Source organism: Emys orbicularis, chromosome 7 (assembly GCF_028017835.1).
Source record: "Emys orbicularis isolate rEmyOrb1 chromosome 7, rEmyOrb1.hap1, whole genome shotgun sequence".
Taxonomy (NCBI): domain Eukaryota; kingdom Metazoa; phylum Chordata; order Testudines; family Emydidae; genus Emys; species Emys orbicularis.
The window spans coordinates 106,894,560-106,916,200 of record NC_088689.1 but is presented as its reverse complement, the minus strand read 5'-3'; the positions used below and the strand labels follow the sequence as shown (position 1 = coordinate 106,916,200).

Here is a 21,641-nt window from a genome sequence, read left to right as displayed (position 1 = left end):
TTGATTGAAGCCATGAGACTACTCATAGTAACACAAATTATTCATTGTAGTAAGCTGACACAGAAAATGAAGATAAAAGAAAGGAGTAAGAAAAACAGGAATTAAAGAGTAAAACAGTGCAGGGCCGGCTCCAGGCACCAGCTGAGCAAGCTGGTGCTTGGGGCGGCAGATTGTTCGAGGCGGCATTCTGCCCAATCCTAGGGCGGCACGGCCGCTTTTTTTTTTGTTTTGTTTTGGGTTTTTTTTGGTTCTTGTTCCGCTCCGGCTGCCCTGTAGGGGGTGGCGGCGCGGAGAACCAGAGCGCCCTGCAGGGCAGTCCTCTTCCTTCCCTCCCCGCCGACTGGAGCGGAGCCCTCGCGGCAGGCAGCAGGAGGCGGTGCAGCGGGAGGGGCCACGTGGCAGCGCCCCTGCTGTAGCCCTGGCCGTCCCCTTCTCTCTCTCTCCCCCTCTTCCCCCCCCCCCCCAAGCCGGTCCCCCTGCATCCGCGCTCCGGCCATGCCGCAGGTTTTTTTGTTTTGTTTTTTGCTTGGGGTGGCCAAAAAGCCAGAGCCGGCCCTGAAACAGTGGGTTTAATTATATTGTGAATAGAGTTTAAATTCTGTTACTTTTTTAAATGAGAATTAAGTTGGATAAGAGAAAAGGAATAGATAGAGATCACTGGTGAAAAGGAAGGAAAAAAAGCAATTGTTGAGGAAGGATTTGAAGGAAGGGAATAAAAAAAAAAAAAAAACAGTTGGTAGATTGTGGCCAATGAAATTTCATTAAAAAAAAAAAATTCTTAAATGGTATTTTGCATGACCCGTTAAGCTTTCATTTTAAAAGTCTTATTTAACTATTGTCAAACTGTATTTTTTAAATATATGAAGTATGTCATAAGGGAAACGGGAATTATACAGCACTCTAATTTCTGCATGGAGAACACTTTCACTGAGTTTTTAAAAAAAATGAAAAATAAGGACTTTAGTTACTGATCTATCACTGTTTTCATTACTGTGCATTAACTTCTTCCTTGTTGCTTAAAATACTGTATAACAGGCAAAATGCACATCTCCAGTCCTTTCCAGTATACTGTTCCTAGAATACTGGCACAACATAAACATATGCTGGTGCAGTGCAAGTGCTAGACTAGAGTAAAGGACTAGCTGTTCGGAATATTCAAATAGTGCTACAACATTGATTATAAAATAAACAAAATCTAAATACCTCCACTTCAGAGAGTTTTCTGACCACCTCAATTTTCTCCTGAAGGACCCGCCTCAGGGACTCTTTGGCTGTTGTCTCATAGTTGTGTTTGTCTTCCTGTAATGCTACAAGTTCCTTTCGTATACTATCTTCTGTTTGATTCTGTAAGTAGAAGTTTAACATAGTGGATCTATATCTCAAAACAACACTCTATTGTAGGTTAACATTTTGTTGAACATGCAGTAGTTCTCTCTATTAAACTACCATTAAAGATCTACTTTGCCAAGAAGAATAGAGTAACAATTTTGACAAATGTAACAAAATCTTAAGGGCAACAAAATGTTCAGTGGCTGTTTGTCCAGCGGGGTATAAACTGGTATGAGACAGGCATTTGCTAGAATGTTTAGGGCAGCAGACTCTAGAACCAGATTTGATTACTAAAGTAACAAAAATTAAAACAAAATCTACTCATTTCTATCAGTGCACTACCAGCCATTTCCTGTCTATTCCTCGAAACCCAAGGCAATGTGGGCAATCTTAAAGGAGCCAGGACCCTTTTCTCCCTGCCAGCCAGCCAAAATCCCACCACACTGAAGCTTCAGGGAGCCTATTTGAAAGTTTGTGCTCCATCTGCACTGGAAGTTTGCTTTACAACAACTTTCTAATTTTGAAAAATTTCCGGAGGACACTGCCATTCAACATTCCTAAATACTATATAATTCATCTGAAGTGAATTACCTACTTTTGAACAGGCTTGTAATTGGTTTCCCATGACTTCTAACCTTGATAGTAGTCTGTCTTCATCTATTAAAGCCTGTTGGAAAATATAATAAATTTAAATTAACAGAATAAAACAAAATGTTTATACTGTTTTTGCATTTCGTAAGAAAATTCTAGACATTAAATATCTGAAAAAGGTAAATATCACTTCCTTTAGAGACATTCACTTCGGAAGCAATTAGTAGTACTGGTTAGTTCTAAGATAAACGTACGTGTGAACTTAGTCTATTAGGAGTAATGTCTCCTTCTCACTTAAGGGAGAGAACCAACCTTCAACTTTTACTCTTTTATTTATTATAATAATTGAAAGTTACAGTTTACAGCCCACTGTATATTAAGTTCTTAGGCCTGTACATTAAGAGAAATCTTGCAAATACCTGCCAACTAGTATCTGAAGCCTCCTGTGTGACAGCAAGCAGTCGCTGAAGGGTAGCCAACTTCTGTTCCAACATTTGTTCCCGATGTAAGGCCTCCTACGATGAAAATATAAATACAAGCAGGTCAGTTCAAACTAACTATTGGGAAAAACAGAAGCAATGCAATGTATAACCAAATACTGTTAAACTGAAAAAAGGGGGTGAAAAGATTGGCAGATTTTAACTCATATGTTCAACCATTTTAAGTTATAGCAATGCACTAGCAAATTTAAATTCATTTTTGTTTATACATATTCCAGTACATGTTTAAGTGAAAAGATGTTACACTACAAGCTTAGATTCTTAAAGCCATCCTTTTCATACCAGTTTCAGATACACTACAGGACAGGTACATTCGGTGCAAGAACACTTTGACAAAGTCTCAATAGCAACTTATTGCTGGGTTCTATATTTGTAAAGGCTGGGGATAAAGCCCTATTCAAAGTGATTTTGTGAGATTATGCTGGAAATAAAGGACTAGAACTTCATTTTACCTTTCAAAAGTTAGATTTTACAGAAAGTTACAACTATATTCTAAAGTACATGCTTTAGGAAAAAGTTACGTTATATTAATCAATAACATGGATCAGCTTCTACTCCATCCTGTACATATTAGAAGAATAATGACATCATGACACTTCGCTTCTTACAACTAGAGATGAATAGAGAGAGAAACTCAATTTTTATACTGTGTAGAAGCTAGTTTAATGGTAAACAAAAATTAACTTAGTGGTGACATCAGGAGAAGACTGCTTATGTTCACATCATGAATTTGCTGTAAATTTGTTTGGAGAAGTGGACTACAAAAAAAGAACAGTTTTTCAAGACTTTCGGTGTACCTTATGGACTAATTTTTATAAAACTGTTTTAAGATAAAAATATTCTTAAATGTAATTAGATACAATGAAAAAATTCTGATATATTCACTGCTCCCCATCAAAGAATAGGCCACCAAATACAGATTTTTAAAAGGCAAAACTTATTACTTCTACTTGCGAGCTACTGTTAACTTAGCAGTAGGTAATATTTAAACAAACACATAATAAACTGTATAATTACATCTGACAAAAATAAGAGTGTAATAATACATACATTGATGTGCATACAATGTGTGAAGAATAGCAATACATATAATGAAGTCAAGAGCAAGTTTTTCAGAGAACTAGGTAGTATTTTAAATATGAAGTATCATATAGGAGATTCTAACTATCTTTTCTGTTAAATTACATGAAAATGCCAAACTAAAAAAAAAAGGTAGGCTATGTTTTTTCTTTCCGCAGATGGATGGATCATTTTGAGTTCACTACGGGCTTGCCTATATGGAAAGTTACTATGCTGTGAACCTGGGCTGAATCTATAGAACACCAGCTTCCCATGTGGACACTGCTACAATCCAGTAAAAGTTCTTGAGTACAGCTTAGCACACTGCTATTTCAGAACATAGTACACTAAGCCACAGTCCCAGACTGGGACTTTCACTTCAGCTTTTATTTAAAAGTAAGTATCTAGCATTAGCTTATCTTTAAAATATCAACTGAACATAAACTACTGCAGTGTTGTCTTTCTGAGCCTGAAACAATAGCTCTGAGGTATGACCTGCCCCACTCATCTCTGGATGCTAACTGAAGCATGATAACAGTTTAAATGTCAACATTAACTATTTTACTGCTGAGCACTTTATAGCAGGAACAGTCAGTGGTGTGCTTATCCATTGCTGTTCAATGCAATGATTGTTACTGGACTATGGCAATGGGATGGCTGATTGCTTGGTGAAAAATTAGGAAGTAAAGCTCTCCCCATCCCTGCAAATCCCAAATCAATCCTGCACCTGCCCACATGGTGCAAGGAAAGAGAAGCAGCATTTAATGTCATCACTAGTGACAAAACCTTCAACCACTTCCTGGAAGCCCAAACCCCCAGACTCCTTCCCACACTTTTACAGGTACCAAATGCCCCAATTTTTCATTATCCCATTTGTTAAAACTTCCTGTTCATATCTATTTGTCCTTCTCTAAAAGCCAAAATAACCTCTACAATGAAGTTAGTACTATATCAATATTTAAAAAAAACAGTGGGAGAATTAAAATATCAAAATGAGGGAAGGGCAGCATAAGTATTTTAATATTAAAATAAATGCAATACCATAGTGATAATTAATTTTCATAATACACAACCTCAATTTTTTACATTTAACACCTGCCTCAGAATTTTCAGCTTTCTACAGAACTTAACACTAGAGAACTGTAGAAATCTTATCACATAATTTAGATCCAGCTTGTTATTGTGTATACTATACGGGCCCTTATTTTTAACACTTACTCATGGATTCTGCGCTAATGTAATTCTGCGCCATTGCGCAATGCAGAATTTTGCAGAAATTTATGTTGTGCATGCAGAATTTCCCTCTCCCCACTGACAGAAATGGGCTGCAGAGCTACTGGCCATCACTAGGGGCTGCTGGACCCAGCAGAGCCCAGCTTGCATGTAGAAGACACTGCCGGGGGATGGGGGAGTAGAAGCTGGAGGGTTCCTGGCAGCTGCAGTTCCCAGCATGCCCTGAAGGAAGGAAGCAGCATGCAGGAAACTCCGTGCAATCCCAGGACCCAGCATCAGTCTGTTTCTCCCTCTGGATTCCTGGGCTCTAGGGGGGAGAGGGTGCGAGCCTCTGGGCCAGGGGAAGCCCCCATGACTGGGCTCTGGGGGGATAGGGAGTGTGAGCGTCTGGGCCAGGGGGGCCCTGCAGCTGGGCTCTTTGGGGGAGGTGGAGGGCAGAGAAGCAGGAACTGGGCTATCATAGAGGTTTCTTTAACTCTACTCCTGGGGAATTTTTGTGTGGGTCTGTATTATTACAGACATACTTGCTGACAGGTATTTTGAAATAAATTACCAAAATAATTGAAACTGGTATGATTATATAATGTTATTTTGACAAATAGAATTTGCAGAATTTTAAAATATTGTATGCAGAATTTTTATTTTTTTGGTACAGAATTCCCCAGGAGTAAACACTCTAAGAACACTTATACACTGAAATGTACAATCAGGATCATCTCTAAAAGGCAACACACTCTTTAAAATATATCTATAATGTGTTTTAACCTTTTATTAAACACTACCTCTAAGGGACAAATTTTCGTCAGTCCTCTGAATTAATTTACAACCATATATACCATGTAAAACCAAACATTGATTCAATTATATGTATAGAGTGGGCACAGTTTTTTAAATGTACACAATAATATGCATGCACAAAGGACCAGCTAAATGTCCAATTGGTCATTTCCACACACAATTACCATAACTCCACACAAACTGTCCATGCACATTTTCATGTGAACAATTTTAAAATCTGGACTTATTATATAATGCTACACTCTTCTACTGAACAATATTATAGTGAACTTTCTAGCCTAGGTTAATTTCTTTTGAATAAAGCAAAAGTAACACAGAGCGTTATGAACATTAACGGAGGTATACAATATGTTGCCAGATTGAAACTTTGATAACCTGTTCTGTCCTTCATTAATTCACAAAGGATTTCTTAAGTTATAATAGCTTAAATATTTGTATAATTTGCATATGTAAAATGGAAGTCTGCTTTCAGGAGTAAAATGGGAAGTACAGTATTGTGCTTTTACCATCTAATTAGATTATAAGCTCTTTGGGGACAGGCATTGTTTTTGTTACGGGTACATACAATGCCTTGAAGAATGGGTTCCCAGTCTCTGGGACCTCTAGGCACTATCATCATATAAATATAGCTTCCGTTATTACATGGGCAATCCTCCTACTGTACCTATTAGAACTGGTTTCCTTAAATGAACATTATGCCATCTTGAACGTGCATTTCACTATCAAATAGAGGGCTCAATCAGGGAACAGGGCCCCACTGTGATAGGCTCTGTACATACACAACAAAAAGTCAGTCCCTGCTTCAAAGAGATTACAATCTAAACAAGATTCAAAATTACCACCTGTAAACTAAAAACAGAAATGGCAGAAATGTAATTGTAGGTAGAGAGAATTGTCAGTAGGGATGATTTACACGTTATTTTCAAATAAACATTTATTTCTACAATCCCTCTTTAAAAAGGGTTATTTGGATACTATGAGCCCTCTATTTTGTGGCCCATCCATAGGTCCCTCAGTAAAGGTGGCTATCAGTTTCAGAGTGAATAAGTTCACCTGTATATTCCCAGTCATGTCACATCCTACTCAGTCAAGTAAATATAGGTGTTAAGCAATTCAGTGCTATATTAAAATCTAGTTACATGTAGGAAGGCAGAAGGGGGAAAGTAGCATAAATTATATTAACTGAGCACCAGAAAAGTATTGGTTTTATAAATGGTTACCAAAATAGAAAATAAATGAATTATGTAACAGTCAAAAAGCCTGAGCAGGCTCTCACACAAGAGTAAACAAGGAATAACTGCTGAAATCAGTTACACCCATGTGAAACCAGTGTAAGTGAGAACAAAGTCAGGCCCTGTGTGTCTTGAATAAACAAGTTTACAATAGGCACCTTGCCCAATTCTAGTACAAGTTAGCTACTCCATTAATTAAGTTTAAGTGAAAAACTAGTTTCTAAACAAATAGTTTTTAAAGTTCTCCTTCAAGCCACTAGATGGTGCAGTTTACCCTTCTCTATTCAGAGAGGCTTGGAGGCACATTTATCAGATCTTGAAGAGTACCAGAAACTTGGAGGTTACATTTGGCAAGAAGAAAGTTCTAGTCTCAGATTCTCAAAGCATGCTATCGGCAAGAAAATTTATATAAATGTCAGCGTGTACACATTTATAGTACACACAGATCATGCTCAATATAATCAATAAATGAAATAATTACCAATATCTGCAATTCAACTACCTTTCTGAAAAAGTTAATTCCCATAAGCAGGGTTATTTCCCAGGAAAGAAATCTAAATCACAAAATTTTCAGAGACTAAAGACTTATTCTGTAAAAATCTTTACATAACCTGATGGATGATCTTATAGGTGAGTGAGCAGTATTTTATCTGATGATCGTAAGTCTTGCACACATGCTCAGAGTCTAACTAATCACCATATGTGGGGTCGGGAAGGAATTTCCCCCAGGTCAGATTGGCAGAGACACCTTGCAGGTTTAAACTAGTGCAATGTTGGATTCTCTGTAACTTGAAGTCTTTAAATCATGATTTGAGGACTTCAGTAACTCAGCCAGAGGTTAGGGGTCTATTACATGAGTGGATGGGTGAAGTTCTGTGGCCTGCAATGTGCAGGAGGTCAGACTATATGATCACAATGGTCCCTTCTGACCTTGAAGTGTATAAGTCTAAGTGTTTTATTCCTATAACGCTCTAGTAGATGAAACCATAAGAGGCTATCTAAACCTTTTCTATTTTTAGAGAACTGCAAGATTTACTAGGTGAAGCCTAAAACAGACTATGTAAAGATTTACAAATAAGATTGTCTATTGCACTGCTAGCCAGGTGATATCAGTCCGAATTATAGGTCAAAGTCACTTCTGCTTACTCCTGGCACTTTCCCATCAAATCAGTTTGACACGGAGAAATCCACATTCCCTTCTAATAGAGGAATGCAACAAAGCACATATTTGCCTTTTACCTCAGAGTAGCTTTATGATTACCAGAACTATTTGGCACTAACAGCAAGAAGGTAGCAAGATGCTTTTGCATGCCTTAGAGGAACTTTGGGAAGCATTTCTAAAAATACACACAGTTCCACAAATCCAACTATCATTATCAACCTCACAGATCGTGATTCACAGTTCAGAACATAAATGCTACTTCCTAGTTCCAGAATCAAAAGGAAATATGCCATGCATGCAAGCTAATCCATCATCCCTTTCCCTTCATCTTTTCCCAAAAGCTAAAATTTTCTTTAACATACCTCTTCCTCTCACTGGAATTATAATTTTTCCTACAACCAACCAATCTACATAACCTACATTTATACTACATTTTGTAGAAAGGGGAACGAAAATAAAGATAAAAATCTATTTAAAAGAAAAAATGGTGGTTAAGTGATAGATAAAAATTATTTCTTTAAAAATCCAGAGTGATATGTTAATGCATTTTAGTAATTCCCATTCATATTCTCCATACTCATACTACTAAAAAGCTTCACAGACAGCCCTTTAATATTTTTCGAGTATTAAAATGATTCCAAAGCAGAATTATAAATACAAGAAGGTTGGAACCTATTCAATTCTAAGAAAAGTGAGGGAGTACCAGATTTACGTTTATACAGATGCATATAGCATATGAAACCACTGTCAAGTCTGCAGGGATGTGCATATATAGAATTCTATACTTATGAATATTTTTATTTGGCTTGCATAAAAAGAAATACCATACAAGGGCAATTACCATATATTTTATGCTGTTTTCAACAGAAAAGGCAGCTAATTCTTAATTGTTAGTGTTTATAAACTGAATCATACTTTGAACATACACAGGTGTACACATACATATGAAAGATTTACATTCTGAACAAAGATTAACTACTTGGTTGTGTTATTTGCATAAACTATCAAATTAATGAGTAAAAAAGGAATGTCTTCATAGAAAAACAGTTTTACCTGTAGATACTGAGAAAGCTGAAACAGTTCCTGAGAGTACATACTGGGAGTGTTAGCAGCAACCTATGAAATAAGAAAATATTATCAAAATCATGTTGAGTATTCTACATCAAACTCAGACAATTCAAAGTATCTGTAAATATTTAAGGAAGATCACTGCCTACCAGTTCTTTTTCCTCTTAGCACCGTTACTATTCTACCATTACTGTATGTATTACAATATGTTACCTACAAGCCCCAAACAGGACTGAGGCCCGACTGTGCTACACTCTGTACAAACAAACAGATACTGAAAAAAATCACTGCCCTGAAGAGTTTACGATCTAAATTAAAAAACACACACAAAGGCTTGGAAGGCAACAGATGCACAGAAGTGAAACCACTTGCACGAGATCATACAGCAGGTCAGGGGCAGTGCTGGATATGAAACCCAGGTCTCCTAACTCCTAGTCCAGGGCCCTGCCCACTAGACCATGCTACCTTCCTATGATATATTCTATGCTAAACAAAGCATCGGTCTGCACAAGTTTCTTCCACCACACACAAAAAGTGAAATCCACATATCTGCAGTACGATTTTTGAAAAGTTCTATCTAAATAGTAGCTGACTGCTCTTAATATCATCTGATGTCCCCCCAGCATGGCTGAATGGTCCTGGAAATAAATCAGCAATGGACTGATTCAAATGAAAAGGTAAAACCAATTCAGTCAAAAATTGTGGGTGAGGCCTCATTACTACCTAGGTTTTGCAACATGCCAAGGACCCCAAAATTTTCTCTAATGCTTTGTTTGACAATGACTCTTGCATAAGGAGGCTTTAGAGTCTGGCTTGGGCCAACTTAGAGAAAGACCTACAAAACAGCAGAAAGTCATTCTCCTAATCATGCTATACTCTCCAGACCCACCAAGAGCAGAAAACTCATGGGAACAAGAGATGCAACTTTGCTTCAATACCTGATCTGCCATAAGATTCGGAACTGGTGGAGAGCTTTCAACTAAGTTGAGGGTTTTGTTTTGTTGGGAAATATCTAAGAAATACTTAAAACAGGAATAATAATAGTAATTAAAAAAACATTGCCAGACACAGACAAAAGTGAAAAGGAACAGGTTCATAAAGACAGTTTGTCAGGCAGAGGAATAGACATCAGGTTATTTATAGCCTTGGCTCAGGGCAGGTAGAGGCTTGAGATATACATGTGCATCCCCCAAACTGTCAACAAACTCATTATAATAAAAGTCAACAAATGATGTTGTCACTTCACTGTTCCTAATCTAATTATCTCTTATCCACTGAGTAAAGGGCTCCAAAACATTTTTTTTAAAGTATGGGATACCACTCAAATTTACAATTGTAGATGTCACAGTAGTTGAGGCAGGATATAACGTTCAGTCTTCCTTAAAACTCACATGTCTCACACTCCAAACCATAGAACAGATGTGGGCAAACTACGGCCCGCGGGCCACATCCTGCCCAGCCCCTGAGCTCCTGGCTGGGGAGCCTAGTCTCCAGCCCCTCCCCCATTCCCCCCCTTCCCCGCAGCCACGCCGCCACGTGGGCCGCACTCTAGCCTGCCGCTCCCGCTGGGCAGCGTGGGGAGCGCAGCTGGCTCTGGCTGGGTGTCGCGGCTGCGAGCTCCTGCTGCTGGTAAGGGGGCGGGAAGTGGGGGGTCCTGGGAGGCGGTCAGAGAGGAGGGGGCGGTTGGATGGGGCAGAGGTTCTGGGGGGGCGGTCAGGGGATGGGGAATAGGGAGGGTTGGAAGTGGGAGTCCCGGGGGGCCTGTCAGGGGGCGGGGATGTGGATAGGGGTTGGGAGGGCAGTCAGGGGACGGGGGGGGGGGTTGGATAAGGGGGTGGGATCCCGGGGGGCAGTTAGGGGTGGTGGGTCCCGGGAGGGGGTGGTCAGGGGACGAGGAGCAGAGGGTGGTTGGATAGGGGATGGGAGTCCGGGGGAGGGAGGCTGTCAGGGGGCAGGGGTGTGGATAGGGGTGGGGGCAGTCAGAGGACAAGGAGCAGGGGGGGTTGGATGGGTTGGGAGTTCTGAGGGGGGCAGTCAGGGGGCAGGAAGTGGGAGGGGGTGGTGGCCAGGCTGTTTGGGGAGGCACAGCCTTTCCTACCCGGCCCTCTATACAGTTGCGCAACCCCGATGTGGCCCTCGGGCCAAAAAGTTTGCCCACTCCTGCCATAGAACATACTGCAGCAAAAGCCATCTTCCATGCCACTCATTTTGCTCATGTCGCTCCCCTTTTTGAATCTCTCATTGCCTCTGTCCTATTGCATCAATGTCCTTCTTGTTACCACCTTTGATGCTCTATAATTCTGCCCATCTTGATTTACCCAAACATGTCATGCTTCGTGTTATTTTGCCAACGTTTCCACACCTGACCACTAGTGGAAAAAGTAGAGTATTCCCATACCATAAAAACAGCCTGCCATGCATATCCTTGTGATACTGAAGGAATGACTAATGTTTATTTTTTTTAAAACAGTAAAAATATTAAACCATGTAAAGTAATCCAATGCAAGTCACACCTACAAGTAGTTAGGTTTTTCTCATTCTTTCAACTTTTTAATTAAAGACAGAGTACAAATGACTTACCTTGTCAACAGGACTTGGTAATGGAGCATGGATGACACTGAAAAAAGAATTAAAACAAAAACAAAAAAACTTATAATTTGTTCAGTAACAGAATTATGCAAGTAAACACCAAGTATGGAACAGCAGTTCAAAAATCCACAAAACTATCAGTAATCCTGTAAATGTTTAACTTAATTAAGACATTCTTCATTTTTAAGTTCATTCTTAGAGAACAGTCACCGAGGTTAAAAATACTGTTTTTACATCTTATGCTCAGTATCATTTTGTGAAATTGTACTTTGAAGTAGATTTTTCAAATTTAGTTTTCAGTTCTAATCTAAAAATCAAACAAACCAATGAGCCACTTTCTAAAACCTTGATCACTATTTTTATATCATAAAGTTAGATAACATTTTATAAGTTTTTGAAAACAAAGAAGATTTGTTAAGGTTCAAATGCAACTTACATGTGGAAATGAGCTAAATGCACTTACAGGCACTAGATAAATCACCCTAATATACATCTTTATTGATGAAGAAAGAAAAGTTTAATGAACTAATCTTGTCCAAGGAAATAGCTACTTTTGTACAATTTCACATTTGAACAACAAAAGCAATTTACATAACTGCCTAATTTTAACAATTTTAACAGTAGCCTGGTTGGTCCCAGGATATTAGGGACACAAGGTGGGTGAGGTAATATCTTTTATAGGATCTGCTTATGTTGGTGAAAGAGACAAGCTTTTCAGTTTACACAGAGTTCTTCTTCAGGTCTGGGAAAGGTACTCAGTGTCACTGCTAATACAAGGTGAAAGGGATTGTTTAGCATAAGTAATTAACACATTTCAAAGGACCATTCAAGGTGAAGTGGCCTGGTAACACCACTCCAGTCATAAGGAAGAAAGGAAGTGGGGGACAGCAGCTGGGTGGAGGTAGTTGTTAATGGGTTACAGATTGTTGCAATAAGCCATAAATCCAGTCTCTCTATTCAATCCATGATTATTAATGTCTAGTAAAGTTATGAATTTCAGCTCCTATCCTTAAAAAAAATTTAAAAAAATCTTTCTTGAGCCCTCCCCTTCTGGCCTTCAAACAACTCACCCAAATTCTCAAAGCTCATCATCAGAAGCAAGCTCCAACAGACCAAGACACACCTACTCAAAGCAACACCAGACCCGGCCAGAACAACAGATGCAACTGGCAGACATATCAACACCCCCACAACACACCTTTCAAGATCCCTGGGTCCTATACATGCCTATCACAACATGTGGTCTACCTCATCCAGTGCACTAAAAGCCCCAATAGCAACTATGTGGGTGAAACAAGACAATCACTATGCTCTTGAATGAACTCACACAGGAAAACGATAAGACAAACACACCACATCACCTATGGGTGAACATTTTTCCAAAGCAATCATTCTATATCTGACTTAACAGTCCTCATCCTCAAAGGAAACCTACACAACACTTTCAAAAAACGAGCCTGGGAGCTTAATTCCATAACTTTGCTAGAAACTAATTATCATGGACTGACTAGAGACACTGGATTTATGGTTTATTACAACAATCTGTAACCGACTAACAAACCCCTCCCAGCTTCCCCCCCCCTTCCTTTCCTCCCTAAGACTGGAGGGGTGAAAACAGGCCACTTCACTTTGAATGGTCCCTTGAAATGCATTAGCTATTTATGCTAACCAATCTGTTCTACCTCTTATTTAGCAGCGACACTTTGAGGGTAAGTTTATATTTAAAATGCTGCATCAGCGCAGCAGCACCAATGCAATTGCACCGCCCTGCAGCACTTTAATGAAGACACTGTAAGCTGACAGGAGAGACAGTAGCTATATCGGCTACACAGTGCTGTCTACACAGGGGGGGATGGGGGGGAGGGGTTAGTTCAGTATAACTATGTCACTCAGGGGTGTGGGTTTTTCACACCCGAGTGGCGTAGTTATAGTGATGCAAGCCTGTAGCATAGACCAGACCTCAGGCTTGGTCTAGAGTACAGACTTATGTCGGTATAACTACGTCACTCAGGGATGTGCAAAATCCACACCCCTGAGTGATGCAGTTACACCAACCGAACTCCTGGTGTAGACAGCATGCTGTCGGCTTCTCCTCTTAACATAGCTACCGCCTCTCTGGGAGGTAGGGTACCCACGCTGACAGGAGAAGCTTTCTCATAAGCATAGATAATATCTAACTAAGCACTACAATGGCACATCTGTGTCGCTGCAGCACTATATCCATACTATATATATATATACACATATCAAGCCCTTAGTTTCCCAGACCTGAAGAAGAGCTCTCTGTAAACTCAAAAGCTAGTCTCTCTTACCAACACAAGTTGGTCGAAAGGAGATATTACCTCACCCACCTGATCTCTCTAATTTTAACCAGAAATGACTGTTTAGACTCACATATTCTGATACTGAGGTTGAGCTTTAGAAACCAAAATTACACTAAAAAATAATTCCCCTTACTAAGTAATGCTGACTTAATTGAATCACTTCAGAATAGCATGTTAAACCAAGTTTCAAAAAAGTACATTGTTTTCATACATTAGAAAACAATGATTTAAAAGGATGAAATTCAATTTGATGTTTAATTCACAGTACAGTAGTAAATATCCAAGAAGTACCATATAAAAAGATTTAAATATGAAAGTTCAAGAAACTATGTTTTATGAAATACAATAGTGACGTTGCACCACGATTAAATTTGGATCATGTATTTTTACTTAATACTAAAAAGTTCGCCAAAACAGAAATTTTAAAGCATGTCTTTTGTGCATGAAAGGAATATTTTATTTCATCACCTAATCAAATTAAAAATAAAACATGGCATCTGAAAAACAATTATAGAAGCAATTACAAGCAGAGCTGGTTGGAAATTTCCCAACAAAACTATTTCTTCGGAAAACGTTAATTCACTGTAGTGAAATGTTTTGCTGAATTATGGATTTGACACAGAAAATTGCCGAAACACATGAAATTTCAGTAAATTGCAACAAAAACAAAATGTGTGAATTCTGAAATCCATTAATTTTGTTTTAAAACGTTTTTCATTTATTTGTTATGGGTCTTCATATAGCTTCTATCAGTGCTGTATTCAGGGTATTTGGTTAATATTACAAAAGGTGATATTTCCTAATTATGGGGAGCCAAGCCCCATGATTCCTGTCACCACAACTTTACAAGACAGCAACAGAAAATCTTTGTCAGAAGACTGAAATCTAAGGCTGCAGCTCTCAGTTACCAACTAACACCCCCTCAAACTGCAGATAATTGTTTTTAATTAAAGGAGAAACAGTCTGGTTCAACCCCTCTTTCACTGCCAGAGCCATTCACCAAGGTTACTACAGCTCCAGGATGGCACCTTAAATTGCTTGGCTAAGCAGCAGAGAGAGAAAAGCGGGTTGAAAATAAGCAATTGTGCAGTTCCACAATAGATGTCCATTTATTTGTGCTTCTCCATTTTTCCAAACCACTTTGCAACTCCCACATTCATACTGCAGGCATTTGAGTCCATGTAGTTTGACCACTTCACATTACTCCTGGGGGGATTTTGCAGGACTGCGCACCCGCAGAAAACAGCGCCCGCCCCCACAGATTTCCTGCTTTTCCCTGGAGAAAACGGCTGGGAAGCAAAGGGAAGCTGCATGGGGGGGCATCATGTGTGCAGGTTTTTTGGGGGGGATTGCCCCCCAAACAGAGGTGAGGTATGGGGGGGCACTTTGGGTTACATGTGCCCTCCCCCCAAATTCCACAAATGCAGAACTGCTCAGCTCGGAGGCTGCGCCTCGGGCTCCACTGACTCTGCAGCTGAACGCAGCCTCCTGGGTCCTAATGCCAGTTGTGCTCCCTTTCTGTGTGCTGGGAGCCTTCCTATTTTCTGTGGAACAGTGAGTACCCACGGTGTGGCTGGGTAAGGGGGCGTGAGGGAAATGAGGGAAGGGGAATGGGGGTGGGGGAATGTGGGAATGAGGGGAGGGGGATGGAGAACAAAAGGGGATAGGGGAATCGTGGGGGGAAGCGGGAGCCTGGCATGCAGCATCCCTTCGGCAGCAGCTGGGGCTCCTCCGTTAAGCAGGCCCATCCAACCCTCACCATGACAAGCCCTACCCCCCTACACCTGGACCCCTCTGACAAGCCCCACACCCCCACTTCACTGAACCCTATCCAGCTCCACCTGGACCCCCACCCCATCAAGCCCCACTCCCCCAGCACTGACCCCCCCACACCCAGACACCCCTACTGAGCCCAAACACCATCACCTGGATCCCCTGAAGAATCCCATTGCCCCTGCACCCGGAACCCCACACTGAGCCCCTCCACACTTGGATCCTGCTAGGCTGAGCCTGCCCAGCCACACCTGGTGCACCTGGCACAAAGGGGCAGGGCACTGGGGTGTTTCTGGGACAGGTCCAGCCCTTGCACTGTGTCAGGGTCAGGTGCGGCCTCATTGCTGAGTCCCTGTACCGGAGGATGTGGGGGCTTCAAGGTGATTTCCCACCTCAATGCAGCCAATGGCCTGTGCTCCCCACAGCCATGCTGGAGCTACATTTATGTATTGACAAAGAAAATTTGCAGAATTTTGCAATATTTTAAAATATTGGGTGCAGAATTTTCAATTTTTTGATGTAGAATTCCCTCAGGAGTAATACATGTAGATGTTGAAAAAGACTAGAGACAGAACTGATCCTTATGGGACTCTGCAAGTCAAGGGTCTAGGACTGGAGATGCAGTTTCCCATCATTACTACTTTGGTCTGCTCCTCCAGGAATGACTCAAAACCATTTTAGTGTATTGTCCTGGACCCCTACCACCAGTCTCCAATGAAACAGTAGTATCTCATAGTCAGTGTTGAAAACTGCAGTGAGGCCCAGGAGGAGGAAAATTCATGTCTGCCTTCTAGCCATTGACAAGAGAAGATTAACCTTCAGTGCCACCAAAGCAGTTCCAGTTCCATATCCTGGCCTGAAATCAGATTGAAGCTAATATTCTAGACCTGACACAATCAGATGAGCCTGTAGTTGGCCTTTGGTTAGTTTTGCTATGAACTTGCTCAGATATGGGAATTTTGACACTGGGCTGTAGTTGGCTTGAAATGATGTATCCAAGGTTGGTTTCTACAATTCTGGTCAAACTATTGCATGTTTGGAGGAGGAAGGAAGGATTCCTTCATTGAAGGATTCCTTCACTATTTCAAAGGTCAGGAGTGGCACTAGGTGTTCATAGCTCTTTTTCATAAGCCAGAAAAGCTATGAGTTGGATTCACAAGTCATGGGTCGAGACTTCTTTACAGTTTTCAGAACCTCTTGATGTGTGAATGTGCTGAACTCTGGGAATGCAGATGGGCTGTTGGTTGGTGAATACAGGCAGAGCAGATCATATTGTTTGCGAAGTCTTCCTAAATGTGCATGCTCTTTTCTGCAAGGTAAGATGATAATTCTTTGTGCTCATTTCTGATGTAGGTTGTAGGCACTCTGGATTGATGAAACAGTTTACCACTCTAAATAGCTCCCATGGAAAATCAGGGTATATAAAACTGAGGTCACTGTGTGGGACCTGAGAGTCTTATGAATCCCACACCACAGGGATTCCTTTCTCTAGGGTTACAGGACTAAGAAGATGATTTGACGGATCCCACAAAGAAGCTTCAGAACCAAGGAATTCTACTAACACTCGGACCAGCGGTGTGGGAAAGATTCTTCCCTATCCCAGGTTAACAGGACTAAGAAGAAGCAGTAAGATTTCACTACAGAGATTATATTAAAGAATAGAAAGAGAAATACAATAACTGGAAGTTGTCTTGTTGAGTCTACACTCTTTCTAGTCAGACCTCAAGTAACCTTATTTTGGATTTTAATTAAGTAATGCTATATGCATATTTCTCCTTTATAAGCCCACATCCATTGGCTTAAGAAAGACTTAAACAATAACTTCAAATTATCAACAACAATTGCTTAAACTTGTTCCTTTCATATCAAATAATTCTAACAGCAGGCCCACTTAAAGTAAGTGCATCCTTGCTCCTTGGAGAATTACTGGAAGAGTGATATGTGTTAGAGGTATTAAAGAATAGATAACTGATGATTATAAGTAATTGTACTACGAAATCTGGGTGATTTATATTGTTCCTTAATATAGCTGCTTGGCCCCTGTGATGTCCCATTCAGGACACCCAGAACTGTGAGCTTCTGTGTTAGCGCTCTGCCTTAGCAAGAGTGAGAGCTTTGCTGCTGCTAAGCTGTGTGTCAGAGCTCCCTGACACACCAGTCTGTCTACCTTGCCAGCAAACTCTTCAAGACTTTACCAGTCTAAACTTGGCCTTGCAGGTAACAGTCAGTGAATCCCAGTTCCCGAGCTCCCCAGAGCCTGCAGTGTCTATTCCCTCTCCCAGAAATTATGCTGGCAGCCTCCAAAGAGAGAGCATGCATCAGCGTGTTGGGTTGGTGAAGATTCACATTTCATTTTAATGCACAATACTGTGATAAGTTTTGTAATAAAACAAGAATAAGTTTATTAACAAAGACAGAGATTGAAGTGATATTGAGCAAGAGAAAGAGAGAGGTATACTTACAAACAAAACAAAATAAAATAGGGACATGCATTCTAGTAACTAAAATGTAATCTTAGCAAGTTACAATCTTTGCCTGAGCAATTTTCTTACTTACCGGCATATCCAGCCCTCCAGGCCAGGGTACCCAATGTTCACAGAATCAAAGGGTGTCGGTTCCCTTTGTTCCTGGAGTCATGGATAACTAAAATGCCTCTTTTCTCCCCTTATATTACCCAAAGTTCACTGTCTCTGTCTCAAGAGCCAGGAAGGATTCCTGGAGTGCAGACTCTGTCCCTGCCATCTGTGCATTAAGCTGCTGCTTGTTCACTTTGTTTATTGTATATGTAAATGTACTTTCATTGTCCTCTTCCAGTAATCAAGCCAGTAAGACAGGTAAAACAACATTCCTTTGTCTTGGGCAGCCTGGGTTTATACACTCCCAAACAGGGCCGGCTCTAGCGTTTTTGCCACCCCAAGCACACACACACAAAAAGCCGCGATCGGCGGCAGGTCCTTCGCTCGGAGAGGGAGTGACGGCCCCACCGCCGAATTGCCGCCGAACGGCTGGACGTGCTGCCCCTGCTTCATTGGCCGCCCCAGGCACCTGCTTGCTACGCTGGTGCCTGGAGCCAGCCCTGCTCCCAAACACATTTTAAAAATATATTTCCAGCACATACATACACACAATTTTGTACACAATCTGTACATATATCATGCCACAATTTTCAGGACCAGTGTGACATAAGTTCACATATGCTACCTTATATAACACCTTTTAGGTACATATTATGACAACACTGTGCTGGGGCAATGAGTGTGTCAGGCCTGATGTGAGTTACAGTATGGTAGGCTCTCTGCCAGTTGGCACTGAGGGGCCCCTAGAGTCACAGCCACACTTTTGGTTTTTGTGAATCACTTACAAACCTGCATGTGTATTTTATGTTCAGTACGTGCCTAGCACATTTGTTTTATCTACACTTGATTGATGAACTTTTGATTGTTTATTCTCCAAGAAGCACACGAGTACACAAACTGTCGGTTAGGTAAGAATAACCTAGTGTACTGACCTGAGAAATACTGTCCAAGGTAAAAGACTTTGAAAGAAATTAGTGCTAAAATTAGTAAGCTAATGCTCACTGCACTCAAAAGTTATCCTAATTAAATTCCATCATAATATTGGACATAACACTTACCAAACTGGCAAATCTAGCTTGCTAGATTTCAGTTTTAAAATCTAAATGGCACCTCAACAAATTCATAAAAATGACTCCCATTCACATTTACAGATGCATAAAAATATATAAGTCTTCATGTAAAGACAAAAACACAATTTACAAATCCAGTTTTCCATTCTATTTATTTTTCTGAATACCACTATAAAATTAAAACCATTCAAGTTCATATAATTTAATTGTGCATTAACAAAGTTTCCAGTTATGATACAAGTTCATACCTCTATGCTTTTATCTACCCGAGCAAAGCATACACAAGAACAATTTTAACATATATATTTGTAACTTGAGCAAGAACCACTACATATAAATGTCTTCACCAAGAGAATGTTCTCCTCTCCCACTTTTGTCATCCCACTGATCTCACACTTGCATGAGTGCTGCTTTTAATCACTATATTACCTGTGCGTATTAGATTATAAATGCTTTGGGGCAGGGATCTTATGTTACGTACGACATACCTATAGACGTATATAAATCAACATGTGTTACATGTTATTTATTACAATAGGAATATACTTAACAAAAACCCTCATAAAATATTCTAATTTTGGTAGATATTAATAAATACTTAATTATACTTACTCTGACCGTAACCGGGCTTCCATACCATCTGGGAGAAATAGTTTTATTGTGGAGACTATACATCCATGGGTAACTGAGAAGAAATAAGAATACTGTGAGTCTTAGTAATCAGTTAATAAGACATTATTTATTTAATTGAAGTGCAAACATGGTTTAAGGAAATATGCAGCTATTTCACAATCAAGGAACACTGAGGTGGGTGAGCAAGAGAAGGAAGGGGAGGTCTCTAAGCACTGACCCTTAATGTCTGGGTCTGCCTGCTCATACCTCCCCATGAGAAAGCAAAAAGCTATCAATCAGAAACTTGAAGACTTGATGCCCTGTGCTGATTCCTGACCTATAGTGTAGTTCCAATTCTGGGTCTTCCACAGCCAATAGTACCTGCACAATTTTTCCCCCCAGACAACTAGCTCTGTCATAAATATAAAGGGAAGGGTAACAACCTTTATGTATGCAGTAACATCAAATCCCTCCTGGCCAGAGGTATAGAATCACTTACCTGTAAGGGGTTAATCAGTTCCATTAACCTAGTTGGCACCTGACCAGAAGGACCAACGGGGAAAGAAGATACTTTCAAATCTGGGGAGTTAGAGGGGGGAAGAGAAAGGTTTTGTTTGTGCTCTCTTTGTGTTCCCTCTTGAGACAAAGAGAGACCAAGCAGGTAATCCAGCTCCTACTAAAATGATACATCTAAAATTCCAGAAATTGTAAGTAATAGCAAGGAAATACATTAGATTATCTTGTGTTTTAGCATGTGAATTTTCCCTATGCTAAGAGCGAGGTTTATTCCTGTTTTGTAACTTTAAAGTTAAGCCTAGAGGAAAATCCTCTGTGTTTTAAGTCTTTTTATTACCCTGTAAAATTACCTTCCATCCTGATTTTAGAGGTGCTTCTTTTACCTTTTTTTTTTTTTTTTTTTTTATAATAAAGTTCTTCTTTTAAGAACCTGATTGTTTTTGTGTGTCCTAAAAACCCAAAGGTCTGGTCTTTGCTCACCTCGTTAACCTATTTGGTTGGTATATTATTCTCAAGCCTCCCCAGGAAAGGGGGTGAAGGGACTTGGGGGGATACTTTGGAGGGCGACAGGGCTCCAAGTGGCCCCTCCCTGAATGTTTGTTTAAATCACTTGGTGGTGGCAGCAATACTGTCCAAGGTCAAGGAAAGGAATTTGTGCCTTGGGCAAGTTTTTAACCTAAGCTGGTGGAATATAAGCTTATGTGGGTTCCCACATCTGTACCCCAGAGTGGTGAGGGAACCCTGACAAGCTCTCTGTAGACAAGAAAGTTAAATACAGATTTCAAAACACAACACTGACAACATGAGAGACTAGGCAAAAAATGGGAGTATGTCTTAACTGAATTTAGGTGACAGGAACGGAAATTCTGGAAATACAGAAAATGCTGAACACCATCCTCTGTTTACTGGGTAGCTTTGTAGGAGTGTATCTGGAGATTAGAAGTTAACAGGTAAAATAAATATTTCCATGTTGCCAGACATGAATTTCTAACACCTGGGATCTGCCTAGCAATCCCTGTTTCAAAGGGGTCAAAGGAGGGTAGCATAGAGGAGCTATTTGTTTATGATCTTCCTAAGGATGCACTTGCTGAAGGATGCATCCAAGGACAGAGAAAGAATCTTCACTCTGGAATTCTTGTAGAACTATGTAGCAAGGGCCACGAAACCACCCTTCAAAGCCCTCTCACATTTCAGAGAAAGAAGAAAACA

The 21,641-nt window shown here is 40.3% G+C and overlaps 1 protein-coding gene across 1 annotated transcript in view; it reads right to left on the bottom strand.

The window, feature by feature from the left end:
- The window catches only part of SLMAP (sarcolemma associated protein), a 166,437-nt gene that overhangs the window by 61,604 nt on the left and 83,192 nt on the right, over nucleotides 1-21,641 (bottom strand). The window contains exons 3-8 of the mRNA XM_065407127.1: nucleotides 19,917-19,989; nucleotides 11,553-11,589; nucleotides 8,958-9,020; nucleotides 2,340-2,435; nucleotides 1,925-1,996; nucleotides 1,204-1,344 (exon numbers count right to left, since the gene is read on the bottom strand). Of these exons, the coding sequence (XP_065263199.1) occupies nucleotides 1,204-1,344; nucleotides 1,925-1,996; nucleotides 2,340-2,435; nucleotides 8,958-9,020; nucleotides 11,553-11,589; nucleotides 19,917-19,989 (482 nt within the window). The remainder of the gene's footprint in view (nucleotides 1-1,203; nucleotides 1,345-1,924; nucleotides 1,997-2,339; nucleotides 2,436-8,957; nucleotides 9,021-11,552; nucleotides 11,590-19,916; nucleotides 19,990-21,641) is intronic.